Raw genomic sequence first — 16,198 nt, forward strand, 5'->3', positions numbered from 1 at the left:
TTGACCAAGTTGACCTTGTTATAAGGCAATTAATATTGCTGATATTCTATAGATGTGACATTGTTGGTAATATAAGATACCATAATGTTGTGTACATTGCAAAAGTATATGAAGTATGATATTTAATCTTCTACAATGCGACTCAACTGGTGCAAAAAACACCATTGACTGTAACCCAAAATGTGAACTTTTAAACCCAAATTTACTTATTTCTTAAAGAATAAGGTAAGATGACAATTATTGTGTGAAAGGACACCAGTGGGTGTTGCATACATGTGTAAAAGCATAATAAAATGCCATGAATGTTCAGAACTCTGTGGAGTGATTCTATGTAGTACATATTACGGGGAAATAAGATAAAACAAGCTTTGCAGCCTTTACTTACCTTTTCATCACCCCTCAAAAAAGGTATTTTTTTTATTTTCATCGTTTATCGCGCAGCCGGCCATATCTGAGGGTAGGTTTTGGCAACTTTGTGGAGCCATATCTCAGCAACCCTTCAAGCTATTCGCTTCATCTAAAAAGCATTTTACTCCTCTTGGTTAGCTCTTTCAGAAACAGTAAAAACAGTCATTGTATTGTGTTTTTGCCAAGGCACAGCATTTTGCCTTGCCGGGCTTGAAGTGCTGACCTACTTTTTCCTGACGATATCCCTAACACGCGGCAAGGCACAACTTTTTTTAAAAGATTTCTTGTTTAAAATGTTTTTGATTCCCGCCTGGCTATCTGAGCTCATTTTCATGATTTGACTTTTCCCGCCGGCTTGGATTGACCTAAAGAAAGAAAGTATGTTTGTATTTGACTGAACGTTTTCATTCTTTTCAGGGCGGTGGTAAAATGCACAATTTCTAGACGTGATTTCTGCATTGGCAAGCTTGTTTGTACATTTAGTCTTGGATACATTTTACACCTTTCTTGGGGCTGTTGACTTAGACTCTATTGTTCAATTGTGAAATGCGGTCAGCAAGCCAGTCTCTAAATAACAATAGGCTTGAATAGCAATACACATAACATAGACCGTCATGTCTGCTGTCTATGCAAATCATTGTTGCAGTTTAAACAACGCGCGATTTGAACCAATCAACACCATGGCAATAATTTTTATTGCCACACTTATTCTTATTGGATCGGTAACAAAAAGGTACATGTACCCCACAGTTAACAGGAAGTACATCACTACATGTATCCTGTTTTTCAGGTGTGCCAGTCGCACATGTTTAAACGGTTCCTACAGGACAGGATGGACCAGAAGAGAGACTACTACTCCATTATGGAAGAAACCATGCAGTGGCAGGGGGAGGATAAGGCCGAGATACCTGACAACAAGCTCATCAGGTTTGTAGCATGAAACTGATGAAAGACAGTTCATTTGTATTAGGTAAAAGACATTATGAATAAAGAAGTACCAACACTGAAAATATGTGGGGCTTACACAAATGAGAGCACTCTTTGATAGTTTTATGCGTTTTACAAAATTCAGCTGTCTTATAGTAAGAATAAAGGCAAACAACTGAACTGATTGCGCTTAGTTCTGCCCTTGGTGCTGAATTATATTTACTTGACTTACTTACTGTCATACTATTATGATTCACTTAGTAAACACACTTTTTTGATGAAAACAGAATCTATCTGCTGCCCATATCTTAAGAACTCTTCAGATATTTCCTTATTGTACTTTTGAATGTATGATGTTGAAGACTTCATGCTTAAAGTTTTAACTCATTTGAGTCAGAAGACCTCTCTGTATATTTTTTTCGTTACGTTCTTTGATACTCAAACTAAGAAACGTTCTGTTTCATCTTTTTCATTGTTTATCAAAGGAGGCGTAAGATCAGTGCCAACTCTCCAGGGCAGAAGAACCGGAGGTCAGGGGTTGTGAACTTTGGCCTAGAGGCCAATGGCCCCACCTGTACCTTTCAATTGCCTACGTTTACCCAGGCTCACAGAAAGGCAGAGAAAGCAAATCCTGGTGAGGCAAATTTTTCACTTTTATTTATCAAATAAAAACAGTTGTGTTTTTATATGTATGGAACCAACTGTCTGGTAGCACATTTGCTTTACATTCAGGAGTTTGCAGGTTCAAACCATGGTCAAGTCATGTCAAAGATTTTAGAAATGGCACACAATTATGAGAAAGTATAGTTACTATAAAGATGGGCACCAACCTATACACCAAAAGCTGCTGGAAAGATTTTATACGAATTGAATGTTTAAAACAAAATTAGTTTTAGAATTTTAATAATTGACAAAAAATAATACACATTGAGTAAAGTAGGGTACAATATCTTATGTGATATTTCTTTCTTTCTCTTCTACAGTGCACTTTTATGAAAGCTGCATACAGAAACTGACCAACTATTTAGAGGTACCACATTGCAATTTCCTTAAAGTTTGTAGTTACATTTGTGCATTTCTCATATATATATATATATATATATTATGCAGAAACTGTGTCAGCAAATAAAGCATTGTTGTCTTCATGATTCCCTTCCTATACTAAGACTTCCTTTTTTCATAGATTTTTCACAAGCAATTTACATATTTTGGTTTGAGAGCAAAACAAAATGTTTTGAAAATGTATCAGGGATCAGTGTACATGTTTATTTCCTGTACTATAGACAGGTTAAAGGGGCATTCCACTCCAGAAGGGAGTGTTATTTTCCAATAGATAATGTATCAATGAATACATGATCAGCCGACCTTTGGTGGAATTCCACTTGTGGCAAATTACGCAACGTGTGTTTGTAAAACAATATGACACTCACTAAACCCATGCAGACCCTACCCATGTATTTCTTATACGTGTAGACACTTCCTTTATCGTGAATATTTTCAGCATAAACGAGGGGCGCTTAGCAAACCAGGAAGGTCAATTGTTCACAAGATATCAAAGAACACATAACAAGACGTGTTTTTCTTAGCGCCCCTGAAATAGGCTTTGTAACCTAACTTAAGTCAGGCGTTGTCAGGCACATTGTATTTAGCCATAGGCTGAGATTAATTGATTTACTCAGAGGGTACTTGGGGAGTTTTGTAGAAGACTGAATGCTTTTTGATGCGCGTGGGGCTAATGGGTACTTTATTGTATAATAGTACGTAGCATACGTTTGTCACTTCCTACAATTAGTATCTATCGTAAAATAACACTCCCGTCTGGAGTGGAATGCCCCTTTAATAAATAATAGGCTAGTACTTAAAAACAAACACTACTTATTGTTATCCAAGAACAACCAACATTGATACTGTAGTTCATGATGTGTTCCCTGTCCTTGGTGCTGAATCTTTAGTAACCTCCACCTTTTTTAACATTTTAAGACATGCCATAACTGTGTTCCATAGAACTGTGAACCCTCCATGCGTGCCCCTTACCTGTACCTGAGAGGGATGCTATACGCAGCAGAAGGGTCGTCCATGATTGCGCTGGAGGACTTCCATAACTTGTGCTCAGTCGATGTCAAACTCTTCCCAGCTGAGTGAGTATTAGCTTACTAACGAAGTTTGTTTTCGTCTAAACAGGATAAAAAGTTTTAAACCTAATTACATGTATGTGAGTTATCCTACGATCCCTGTAACAGTCTATAGGGGGACATTAGAGGGAATAGAGGGAATTAAATGATGGAAAGCATTATAGTAAGTGATGCCATAGCCCTTAGCAGCTAGCAGATAGTAATAAGTGGAAATCATGGCAGTATCTTTGTGTTGAATGAAAATGAATTGCACCCTTTTGTAGACCCATTTGATAAAAAATGAATAGTAATTAGTATTATGATAATTCAAACATTCCAAAAAATGATTAAATAGAAAAAAATGAAAAGCACCATTCTCACAGTTTCCAAGCGATCCTATAGTCTTCTTCAGGTTATACTGACCCGCTACTTCCTACATTTGACCTGACTGGAATATGAATTCATTGATAGGTCAACGGGGCCTAGAAGCATGCAATAATTACTGTTAATCTATTTGTTTTCATGGAATTTAGATTTTGCAGTAGAATGAGAGTGAGGTTTTCATGAATTGTAAAATGGAAATCCATACTTATTTTCTGCACTGGAGAGGGCATAGTAAAACTAGAAAGGCCGACATTTGCTTAAGAGCAAATACAGCATATTTCAGCCATACCCCTTCCCACGCAACATTGGACTGTTCCAAATCACCCCTGCGCAAAAATGGAACATCCTCTTAACAGTACATTATTCCCCAAAGTGGACTGGTATTGTGACTTGATTCCAGGTAAAGATAGAGCTTGCTTCTATTTTTCAGAAAATGACAATAATCACACCTTCCATTTAGAAAATTTTCATCATGACTGAAAATTGTTGAATGACTTCATGTAATGTCATTAACAATTTTCAGTACGATAACTAGGTGTAAGTTTAAAAAAAGTATAAGCTCCTTGTGATGTGGGTACATTTATTATTGCAGTGAACTTTTTTTATTCAAGTAGGGCATACGATTTAATAATTATCAAGCAGGTGCAGGTACTGTAGGAGCGTTTGTTTTCTTCAAGCTGTAAAACTGTTAAACTGTTTTACTTTGTATGCAATCAGCCATCGAGCCTATTCTTATTTTAGTTTAACAACTCAGTCCTGCCAGACCCGGAAGATACGATTGAACCTTGTTCGAGGATTTATTTTCGTCTGTCTGGTCAGTCTGTTCATACCCTGGCGCTGAGAGTGTTTTATTGGGCTGAAACTCTGGCAGTTTAAAGTTACTTACAATTTAAATGTTCAAAGTTTATGTCAAACAACAACAGCACTAGGAACACATACATTTGCTCTGGAGAAAATACAGCAGTTTTCGCAAGTTCCAGTCCAGTGATAGAAATGTGACCACTATAGACAGGTGGTCACTATAGAGAAAAATGCTGATCTATTGACTAGGAGCCATACGTTACACATGATTTCAGTACACTGATCATTAATCATATAAACATTGCACAGGTAAGCCAATTGTTTAGATGTACAATTAAGTTCAAATAATTCTGAAGAGAAATATTGATGAGAAAATAATCATTTTCGCCACTGTCTAACTTATAATTACGTATCAAAACTAAACGCAGATTTTCTAACTAACGCACCTTTCGCCGACTTCATCAAAGGACCGCCGGCTACCAATCAAACACGGCTGTTGATTAGACTTAGAGTTTCAAACAGTCATGTGCTGTGTGCCAGTTGACAGCGAACTTCATGCTACGTGATGTTTTACATTGCTTGGACCTTCTTTCCTACAGCGGTGCTTCTACAAAATATTTAGACTGTAACACTGAGTCCCACGTGTTTTATAGAATAGAATTTGACGCAGAACAGCGTTTTTTGCTGGGTATTTTTCTTGAAACATGTCCGTGGGAATATCAGCGAGGCGGCGACGTAGGGATATCAGACCGTCAACAAAAATCGCACGGCGGCTAACGGCGCAGCGAAGATACTAGCGCTATAAATAAGCGCTTCAACTAAGGATGGCAACCCGTACAATATTTTTGTATACTGTTGAGCTAAGTAAAGTTTGTTGTTTATGAGGTTTTAGTTGTCTTTGAAGCTTTGACCCGAAATATTTTAAAGTCAAACTGCTGAAGAGAAGTAAGTGACTGCTACGATTATCGTAGATATGGCCCTAAAAAAACTGATAAAAGAAGCCTTCTCAATAGTCTAAAATGCAAGAGCTTCCGGGGGGGCTTCGCCCACCTGGGTCCCCCCCACAGTGGCCCTGCCCCTGGACCCCGCCAGGGACATTCGGCGGCCCCCGGACCCCTGTCCGACGCTTTAAAAAAAATCCTGGCGAGAAGTCTGTACGGCCTGAGTCTTCAAGTTAACGTATTGTGTGGTCCCGCTTATGAATATTAATTAGCCTTCGCTTTCCTCTTCGCTGATTGGCTGAACCATTAATTGAATTAACTCTTCCTGCCGGCTAGACGCAGGTGCAGATGTCGGCTCTGTGGGGTGAACGTCCGAAAGGTCATGGCATGGAGAACGAAAGAAAACCAATTTCCCCTAAAAAAAGTGCTGTAATTAAGCCTTTTACAGTACTTTATGCCAAAAATTTTACTTGGATCATTTTACCAACTATCTTATGCCTATCTATACCAAATGTTACTCATACCAGGGTACAGGGGTGCAAAATATACCGTTATAAGACCGTCAACAACAGTCGCACGGAGCTAACAGCGCAGCGAAAATACCATCGCTAGCGTTTCAACTTCGGATAACAAGTTATAAGTACTGTTGAACTCAGTAACGTTAAAGTTTGTTTTTAGTTGCCTTTGACGGTTTGACCTGAAATAGCGTTACGCTAAACTCCTGAATAGAAGTTAAGTGACTGCTGCGATTATCATAGATATGCCCCCCTGGCGGGAACACTGCTATATACGGGATCATGAGGCCCCGCTTATGAATATTAATTAGCCTTTGGCCTCCTCTTCGCTGATTGGCTAGGTCTTTGATTCAATTAACTCTCCGGCTGACGCGCACAGGTGTGGCTCTGTGCGGGGTCACGGAAGGTCACGTCAGGAGGCCAAAAGAAAACAAATTTCCCCTCAGAAAAGTGCCAAAATTAATCATTTTAAAGTTGTTTATGTCAAAAATTTTACTTGAATCTTGTTACCAAGTAGCTAATGCCTATCTATACCAAATTGCAGGTCATTTAATTGTAATACCAGGGTACAGGAGCCAAAAGTGTCCTTTTTTGGTCAAAAATTGGCCAAAAATCGCAAAAATAAGCATTTTGTTGCACTGTACACCAAAAGTGTTATTGAATTTATATGAAGGGATTATCAAGGCACATCTGTGTCAAATTTCAGCTCATTCGGTTGCAATACCAAGGTACAGGAGCCAAAAGTGTCCTTTTTTGGTCAAAAATTGGTCAAAAAATCGCAAAAAAAAGCATTTTGTTGTACTGTACACCAAAAGTGTTATTGAATTTATATGGGGGCATTATCAAGGCACATCTCTGTCAAATTTCAGCTCATTTGGTTGTAATACCAGGGTACAGGGGCCAAAATATACAGTTTTGGTCTAAAATTGACCAAAAAATCTCAATAAAATCATTTTAGAGTCAGATATGAAAAAACTGAGAAAAAGGCATCAAGGTATTTGCCCATTCTACCCCTGTGCCAAATTTCAGGTCATTCGGTCCAGGAACGGCGGAGATGAATCACTTTGAAGATTTGACAGGAGAAAGAAAGAAAGAAGAAAGAAACATTACGAATACAATATATTTCACCATACTATGTATGGCTGAAATATAAAAAGTGGAAATATAACCACTTGCTTCTGTATTTTTTCAAAACGTACTGCAACTACATTTGCAAGCAAACCCTGTTGCCTCAGACATGTACAGGGCATCATTAACAGCCTGAGTGACTTGGAGAGAACCCAGTTGGAACAGAAGGGTCTGTACAAGGGAGGGCCCATGGAGAGGAAAACCATGCTGGGGAAACTGCGCAGGATGAGCACAGAGATCGACAGAGGTCAAGGGTTAATCATCGCCCTGGACTTCGACCAGCTACCTCAGAGAGACGTGGGTAAGTAACAAAAAATGAAGAATATCGAATTACTAGACTAAGTACTGTACCAGCACAGTCAACTCAACTTTACACAATCTCTTGCTGGCTGGAGTTAACATATTAATGACCCCTGTCCATAGGTGGTGGCAACTGTAGGGCCGACCACTAGGAGACAGTGTAATTTTAGTCAGGCTGTGTATGGTGACAGCTCATAGCCTAGGTACCATGCTTGGTAGCAATCTTTTTGCTTGCAAACCACATAGCCTGGCCATTAGACTTTGAGACTTTTAGCAAGAAAAAATTTGAGCCAGTGGCTACTGCAGAGGATGGTACCAATGCTAGACAACTCAAAGTCAAAGGACATGAAATAAACATTGTAGTAGAGAGGTGGCCACTCATAATGGAAATTTACATGACTGTATACATAGAGTATTCTCAATGCTTGTGTCAATGGTAAAACTAATATAAGGTAGCAACAAAAAATAACCACAGTTGCTATGGTCCTAAGAGAGGTTTACATGTAATTGTAATTCTTTCTGTTTTACATTTTTCAGATCTGCATGAGTTCAGTAAACACATCCGTTTGCTGGACATTGCTGTGGACAGTGAAGTTATCGAGAGGCTTTTTCAGTCCCTGACACTGGAAGATACAAATTGTAAGAAAACAAGTTTCATAATTTAGCTATTTTCTTTATTTGAGTATTCACAACAATCGCATGATCATAATGAAGCATATGCATGATATAAGTGTAAATTTTTTAATGATATAAGTGTTGAACTAAAGTCTTACTTTTCTTTCTCAGATCTTGATCCAGACACATTTTCCATCTTCTATGACTGCTGGAAAGAGGTAAGAAGCAGCTTAATATTAACATTTTTTTTGGTATTAGATTCGGAGCTTTTGTAGCAGTCATAAGGAAGTAGGTTTGTGGTTTTTAACCCTTAAACTGCCAGAGTTTCAGCCCTATAAAATGCTGTAAATGCCAGGGCTGGCCGCTGACCTCCAAAAAGAAACCCCTGAACAAGGCCGAAGTCCCTAACTTCCGGGGTTCGTGCGCTACAGACACGCAAAGTTGCTATTTCAGGGGAATACGCTATCCCGGATATATCCGGGTGTGGCACACAGGGCATGTATATGTGTGCCGGATATATCCAGGTTGGGCAGTTTAATGGTTTTAAGATAAGATTTTATTCATTTTTCGTAAGGCAAAATAGTTGAAATAGCATACATGTACTTGTAATGATAAAAATGGATCATTGTAATTCTTTTTTTTTTGGAATGTCCCTTTTTTTTTCAAGACACATGAGAACAACAAGAATGTAAGTTTTATAATCAGGTGGCCATTGTTTTTAAAATTTTTGTTTTTCTCTAATTTTTTCAAATTACTGTAATCAGTTTAATATTATTAAGACATTATGCAATGCATGAACAATAGTTGTTATTGTATTGTTTCCCTTGTAATGTTGTGTTGTGTTACACAATAACCTTTAACAGGAATTTTTCCCGAGAAATGACTGTTATTTTCTAAATTTAAAGATGACTACATTTTCAGTTAATGGTTAAATACATGTACTTCAAAGACTTGTTTGTAAGTGCTTAAATTTGTATGCAAAAGTGGTGGATACAAAATCTATCAAAAACTACACTTCCAGTTTATGGCTGAATTCTTGTTGCTTCTTTATATTCACAGACAGAGTTGGATAACAACAGAGTAGCATGTCAACTCCCGGAGGACTGTCTCACTCGTGAAGAAGGGGTGCTAAAAGTGTCCAAACTCATCCGCTGTGACCTGGGCACCGGCAGGCTCATTCTCACCCACAAAAGGTAAGGGACGGTACATTATCAAGCAGGGGGAAGGGCTAGTGCAAGGGGGGATGACGTCCATGGAAAAGGGAGGGCATGAGAAAAGGTTTTGACCAACAATGACCAACTAGATAACATACAGTCGGTAGATCAAATTAATCAACGAAAGGCGTCAACTTACTAAAGGATGGAAAAGTAAGGATTCTCAGGACTGGGTGAGTAATGCTAGATATACTATAACTGCATCTAGGATCTGTCTACAGATGTATAGGAAATAAATATGTCATTTGATATTAAGTCTAACTTATAAACCCATATTTTTGTATTTTGTTGTTAGATGTACCCAAGCAAGGGACCAGTCATGACTGGTCACAAATATCACATTCTCAGACTATTCAGGGTTTTTTTTTTCATTGTGTTTTTTTTTTCATATTGACTTGCATTGTATTAGATTTTAAGATTTACAGTCTTTTATTATGTTATCTATAAATTATTTATTCTGTGGATACAGACTGTTGTTCAGGACAGGAGACAGGACCGAGGAGGTCGTACGAATCCGAGACATCCAGAACTTAGAGAAGTTCCAGCACAACACTGTCTTAACCTCTGCTGATGCTCTCAAGATATACAGCAAAGGTCAGGACTATTTCTATTACAAGTCTTTTTCACAATGTCTCATAACCTGGATATGAACTTGAATACATGTACATGGGAGACGATTGCAACAAAGGGAGCACATTTGAGACAGGAGCTTAACAAAGGGCTACAATGTAATGCTTCTGAACTTTTCTGCTTCTGACATTAAAGGGTACAAAGAAATTCAGATAACTACTGTAACATTATAATCTGTACATTGATTAGATACTATGTTATCTTGAAATTGTATTGTCTTGTATGATACAAAACATTTTTAATCTAAATACATAGATGAAGGTTAATTGGCCATCCAGGTAGTAAGATACCCCAAATAGCAATGACTTATTGACATTAGCAACTGGATATGATTTTTGAATTGTCAGATATTATCTTTCGTCTATTATTTTATCTAAATTCCACCACCCCCACCCCTGTTGCAACAGTATTGACTCTGGACTGAGGATAGATTATAAACTGTACATATGATCAGAAACTGCATTGTTATCTTCATTGTTATTGTCTAATGAGACAATATATTGTTCTAAATACCCACCCACACCACCACCCCACATCACCCCACAGTGGATGGTCAGAGTCCGTTCTCAGCCATCCTGAAGGAAGAAAGGAACCAGTGGTTCATGCTGGTCCAGGAGCTGTGGTGTGGGAGGAACATTGCAGAAGGTGGGTAGGATCAGATTACATACTGACTTATGATTTAACAATTACACTTGATTGTTTACAGACTCTTAGGTTTTGATTAGGTAATGCTTTCAGTATCTTGCACCTACTACTTGTCTAGCAGTTGCTAGCATTCTAGCCTTTGATATGGTGATGCTTTCAGTATCTTGTAGCAACTAGTTATGTAGCAGTTGCTAGCATGCTAGCCTTTGATTTGGTGACACTTTCAATATCTTGCAGCTCCTAGCTGTCTAGCAGTTGCTAGCATTCTTACAAGACTAGCATGTTTCGGTTATGCTTTCAATATCTTGCAACTTAACTAGCTGTCTAGCAGTTGCTAGTAATCTATCCTCTGATTAGCAATTCTTTCAGGATCATGCAGCTACAAGCTATCTACTAGCAGTTGCTAGCATTTTAGACTTTCAGAGAGGCTTACGTGTACATGTGATTATCATTTGTCTGTAGGAACCAAAGACTCTCAGGTAGTCCACCAGGCTGCGCAGAACGTGCTGCTGATCAATGCTGTAGTTCTGAGTGGGGAATACGATGAGTGTGCTCACTATGACGGGGTGGAGCAGGCTGCTGAAGTAAGTGTTTTGCTGGATTTGTTATAAGAGCCCAGCCCAGAAATGATCAATTTTATGTATCACAGCACAGACTTTTAAAAAGTCTGTTGTTTAATTTAGTTTTGAGATTAGTTTTAAGGTTTGGAAAGTTTTTGTTTCATGCACAATGAAAAAATATGTACTTGCCGAGCTTGGGGAACCTATTTGCCACCTTCCTGTGGTTCTACTCCCAACCGCTAGGTGGTGCTTAAGTGGGAGCATGTTGTCTCAAATGTGACTAAGTTTGTATCCCCCCTTCATTATGGATTGTCACTTTAGATAGATATGTAACTATTGTCAGCACTGTTATTTTTTACTTAGTAAATTTGCCCTCTTACTTCTTATCTACAGAATCTATGCTACTTCACTAAGAGACGTAAAGAGGGGAAAGACAACCTTCCTGAAGCTACAACTGAGGTAAGGACATTAGAATTGCACATTTGCATGTCATGAATTATTTCAAGAATGTAATGTCCATGTGCGCAGGACTCGGGGTGATCAGTCTGGCCTTTTTGTCTTTTGTTATGTTACAGTGCCAAATTTAACTGTCAGCAAAAACTACATAATGTTGCATTTTCAGGTTCTTATTCAGAGAGTGAACCCGTCCCTGGGTGAGTCAGTGAGAAACACAGTGGAGGCACTACTCTACACATCAGGGGGTGAGGAAGACTTCAATTTATATTCAATGTTGTATTTGAATTGTTTGTTTGACTCTGAGCGTATGTCCAGGATTCTTTCTGATGAGATTGAGAAAGCGGATCAATTAGCGGTTTAACCAATGATATCAATGGACCATTGCCAATTAGCAGGTCCACCAATGGGAGAGTCTTTATCGATGAATGATAGCATGGCAGTTAATACTTTGACCAATGAGAAAGTAGCTGCATGTTCATCAACTATATGAGTTTTTATTTTGCAATTTTTTTTAAAATTATTTACTAATTTTTTTTACATTATGACAGGTGGGTGGGGTTATGTGATATCAAATGATGTTAACACAGATGACCGGAATTTGTACCAATAGAATGATTTGTGTTGTAACTGTAGATAACAGTAAAGGTGATTTGTGTTGTAACTGTAGATAACAGTAATGGTGATTTGTGTTGTAACTGTAGATAACAGTAAAGGTGATTTGTGTTGTAACTGTAGATAACAGTAAAGGTGATTTGTGTTGTAACTGTAGATAACAGTAATGGTGATTTGTGTTGTAACTGTAGATAACAGTAAAGGTGATTTGTGTTGTAACTGTAGATAACAGTAAAGGTGATTTGTGTTGTAACTGTAGATAACAGTAAAGGTGATTTGTGTTGTAACTGTAGATAACAGTAAAGGTGACAACAGAAGCTCACCTCTGCTGTGGTGCGCCATGGGGTCGGGTCAGGTCAAAGTGTACGATGCCAGCACCTGGATCTGTGACCAGCAGTTCATCCAAGCCAACAACAGAGTGGTAAGTTACTGGTTCATCACAGCAAAATATCATTTATAAATGGTTCAGATCCAAAATACCAAAACATCAATGTACCAGTATTGTACCTAAAGAAAATTATTACATAATTATATAGATTTTTTTTTTTAATTTCTATTTGTTACTTAAAACGTAATGTTCTACCAGAAAGATGAAGTTTATCATCAGAAAATGATGAAATTACTGTATGGACAATCATTGAAATTAGAAACATCTTTCATGTGAAATGCTCTCAAAAGCATGGCTTCCCTGTATAAGATACCTGAAGTCTTAAAGGGGCATTCCAGTCTACACGGGAGTGTTATTTTCCGATAGATATTAATTTTAGGAAGTGATAACTGCATTTACTACTTGACATTATACGATAAAGTACCCAGTTGCTCCACATGCCTCAAAAGCATTCGCTCTTCTACTAAACTCCCAAAGTACCCTCTAATTGAATTAATCCTATGGCTGAATACAATGCAAAACTTTTAGGTAAGGTTACTAAACTAATTTCAGGTTCGCTAAGAAATCTTGTCTTGTTCTTGTATTCTTTGCTATCTTATGACTAATATGAGCAATTTGCCTTCTCGGTGTGCTTAGCGTACCTCATTTATCCCGAAAAAAAAAACGATAAACAAAGTGTCTATGCATATAGGGAATGCATGGGTAGGGTCTGCATGAGTTTAGTGAGTGTCATTATTGTTTTATAAAACACACATCACGTAATTCATCCCAAGGTGAATTCCACAAAATTTGGCTGATTATGTATTCATTGACACATTATCTATTGGAAAACAAGACTCCCTTCTGGAGTGGAATTCCCCTTTAATAAACAATCTGTAGAATATCCATGTTTTTATTGACATCAAAGGCCACAGGTTACTTTGTCAAAATCACATGCAGGTGTATTTTGTATTTCACACCTTTTTTGGTGTATCTGATATCAGAATTTGATTTTAATGTAATTGTTGTTTGATATTATGCTGACCAAATTTTGCTGTTTTGTTTGTTTCAGTGTTGCCTGTTGGCTGTGGGTACAGACCAAGTCTGGGCTGGCTCATTTGACACGACCATCTACGTCATCGACATTCACACCCATACTGCAAACAAACAACTATTGGACCATGTGGACATGGTCTCGGACCTGACCATCTCACAGGATGGGAGGTAAGGCTCATATTTCTTGGTGTGGATAAAGGACAGGGTTTCTCTATCCAAAAGACACTTCCTGCAGTGCCACCTACTGATGAAATGGAGTACTGCAGTCAGACGCATTTATGTTGCCAAATACATTTTTTAGAAGACACTACTCGATAATCTTTAATCAGAAATATTCCTCATTCTTTGATCAGTGTACTTACGAATTCTTTATGGTAATATGAAAACTAGGTCAGAATGTACCACAGCTTGAACATATATAGAAGTTCACATTAACCCAAAAATATAACATTCAATCTATGCTACTGTGAATTAATTTACTTAATTCACTGTAGTTTTGTTTTACAGTATGAGGGAAAGCTGCTTTTAGTGTTATCGTATTTAAAACAAGTCTGTTCTACCTCTAATTTAGTAATTCACATTTGAAATGCATATTCGGGTTGTCAAAATCAAAGTGGAGAGATCACTACAAAAGCTGTGAAAATAGAATTATAAACCACCACTAAAGTTTCAAAATTTACAGGTCCTGTAGTGACAATACTAACCAATAGATAAAAATGCATGTTATCAGCACTGTGTACAGCGCCAGTCTGAACGGCCAGATCATCCTGTGGAGCGCTGCTACTCTACAGAAGCAGGGTCAGATCTGGCTGAAGAACGTCCACAGACTGGTGTCAATCAAACTGGTGGGAGAGAACCTCTGGTGCTGTAAGTATGGCACTGTTGTTGTCCCTGGTGCTGAAAGTAGAGATATTGTGATTCCGTTGGAATGTCAGTATTTAGATTTAGATTTAGATCTAGGATTAGATTTAGATTAAGATTACGATTTGGACTTTAGATTTTGATTAAGATTTAGATTTTTATTAAGATTTAGATTCAGATGTTACATTTACATTTACATTTATTGGAATTGCAGACAATGCAAAATATTGCAAACCCAGGGAGCTTAGCTGATATTGGGTTCCAACACATACACACATTAACATGTTATACACATAATTAACTCAGCTGGTTAATGTCAGGATTTAAATTCTCTAAACCTCCTCTAGGCATAACACACCAGTTTTGTACAGAGAGTAAAAGCTGCAAAAGACCAGACTGTAAGGATTAGTTCACTCACACTAGCTGGGATTGGACCCCATGTCTTTTCAAGAAAATTGGTGGGATTTTTTTTAACATTGGCCCTTCTCTGGCAAGAGACTCTGGCTTTAATTCTCATCCAAGTGGAAGTCCTAGCCAGAGATAGCTACTTGTTTTCGCCTGAATCAAGAAGATACTTTCAAATGTAAAGTTCCTTTCCCAGAGGGACAACATTCGAGTCTGCTAGGGATACAAACCTAAAAGCTTAAGATTCTAAGTCAGCAACTCTAAGGACAAGACCACCTTGAAATCTCTGTTTCTAAATCTGACATGACCTTATCCCTGCAGGTATGAAAAAGTCCCTGATGTTGGTGAACAGAGAAGGTGAAACACTCCACACCCTGGAAATGAAAGATGAAGGAAACTCACCCCTACAGATAGAATGTTTCCTTCTGTCACAAGATGGAATGGTAAGCAACTGTTCAAATGTTTTAGAAATACGGTATGGTCTAGATCGGTCATTTATTACATTATATAATGTACATACTTATAGAAAAATGGGACTTTCCCATGAACATTGCCCCTGGGCTTCTCACAGCCAGTGAAATTTAAGGTTATTGAATTGAATGATTGATTTCATTGATAATGTGATCTAAGTACTAGAAAATTATACTTTGCACATCTATTACTAGATATGCATAGCATGAAAGGTCACTTCTTGTGTATGCACATGTATGTAGTGTGTATGTAGCATGTGTAGACCAGTGGTTTTAAGCGGCTCTGCCTCTGGAACTAGAAGCTGTAAGTTTGATTCTAGCAGTGGAACTCACCCAATATGCATGCTACCAGAAATTGTTGCATTCCTAAAGAGTGTTAAACCATGGTCCACTGTTCATTGTGCTTGTCAAAAAGAGTTAGGGGACTTTTCCTGGTACAAAGAACCTGTAAACTGACGAACCTGAAACTGTACATAGCATCTATCTTCCCTGTCACCATCGGTGAAAAAATGGCTCTTAAGTGAGCTACACTGGTTCAAGTAAGAGAACTTTGACATTCTACTTTCTTTTGCACCCATCAGATCTGGGCAGCCAGTGGTAACAGTGGGAGGCTGGCTGTGTGGGACAGTCACAGCTACAGCTTGGTGAAGAACATCAACGTGTCGTGTAGGGGCTTCAGCAAGATGGTACAAACTCACGGCAAGGTCAGCTTTGTTAATGTCTTCTTATACTGTCAAACCTGCCCAAGAATACCACTTGGGACAGATAAAATGACTGCATGTGTCAACAGGA

General features: G+C 38.2%; 1 protein-coding gene across 3 annotated transcripts in view; it reads left to right on the top strand.

Annotated features, from left to right (window-relative positions):
- The window catches only part of LOC118404656 (DENN domain-containing protein 3-like), a 37,671-nt gene that overhangs the window by 19,417 nt on the left and 2,056 nt on the right, over positions 1-16,198 (top strand). For 2 of the 3 annotated variants that reach the window (XM_035803894.1, XM_035803896.1), the window contains 18 exons: positions 1,199-1,335; positions 1,821-1,969; positions 2,319-2,365; positions 3,340-3,473; positions 7,323-7,516; positions 8,053-8,154; positions 8,302-8,348; positions 9,190-9,323; positions 9,814-9,938; positions 10,521-10,619; positions 11,082-11,203; positions 11,573-11,638; positions 11,802-11,880; positions 12,541-12,668; positions 13,687-13,838; positions 14,401-14,537; positions 15,258-15,379; positions 15,988-16,110. In XM_035803894.1, coding sequence (XP_035659787.1) covers positions 1,199-1,335; positions 1,821-1,969; positions 2,319-2,365; positions 3,340-3,473; positions 7,323-7,516; positions 8,053-8,154; positions 8,302-8,348; positions 9,190-9,323; positions 9,814-9,938; positions 10,521-10,619; positions 11,082-11,203; positions 11,573-11,638; positions 11,802-11,880; positions 12,541-12,668; positions 13,687-13,838; positions 14,401-14,537; positions 15,258-15,379; positions 15,988-16,110 — 2,097 coding nt within the window. The remainder of the gene's footprint in view (positions 1-1,198; positions 1,336-1,820; positions 1,970-2,318; positions 2,366-3,339; positions 3,474-7,322; positions 7,517-8,052; positions 8,155-8,301; positions 8,349-9,189; positions 9,324-9,813; positions 9,939-10,520; positions 10,620-11,081; positions 11,204-11,572; positions 11,639-11,801; positions 11,881-12,540; positions 12,669-13,686; positions 13,839-14,400; positions 14,538-15,257; positions 15,380-15,987; positions 16,111-16,198) is intronic. The other variant, XM_035803895.1, reaches the window with a different exon arrangement.

The sequence above is a fragment of the Branchiostoma floridae genome, chromosome 17 (assembly GCF_000003815.2).
Source record: "Branchiostoma floridae strain S238N-H82 chromosome 17, Bfl_VNyyK, whole genome shotgun sequence".
NCBI lineage: Eukaryota > Metazoa > Chordata > Leptocardii > Amphioxiformes > Branchiostomatidae > Branchiostoma > Branchiostoma floridae.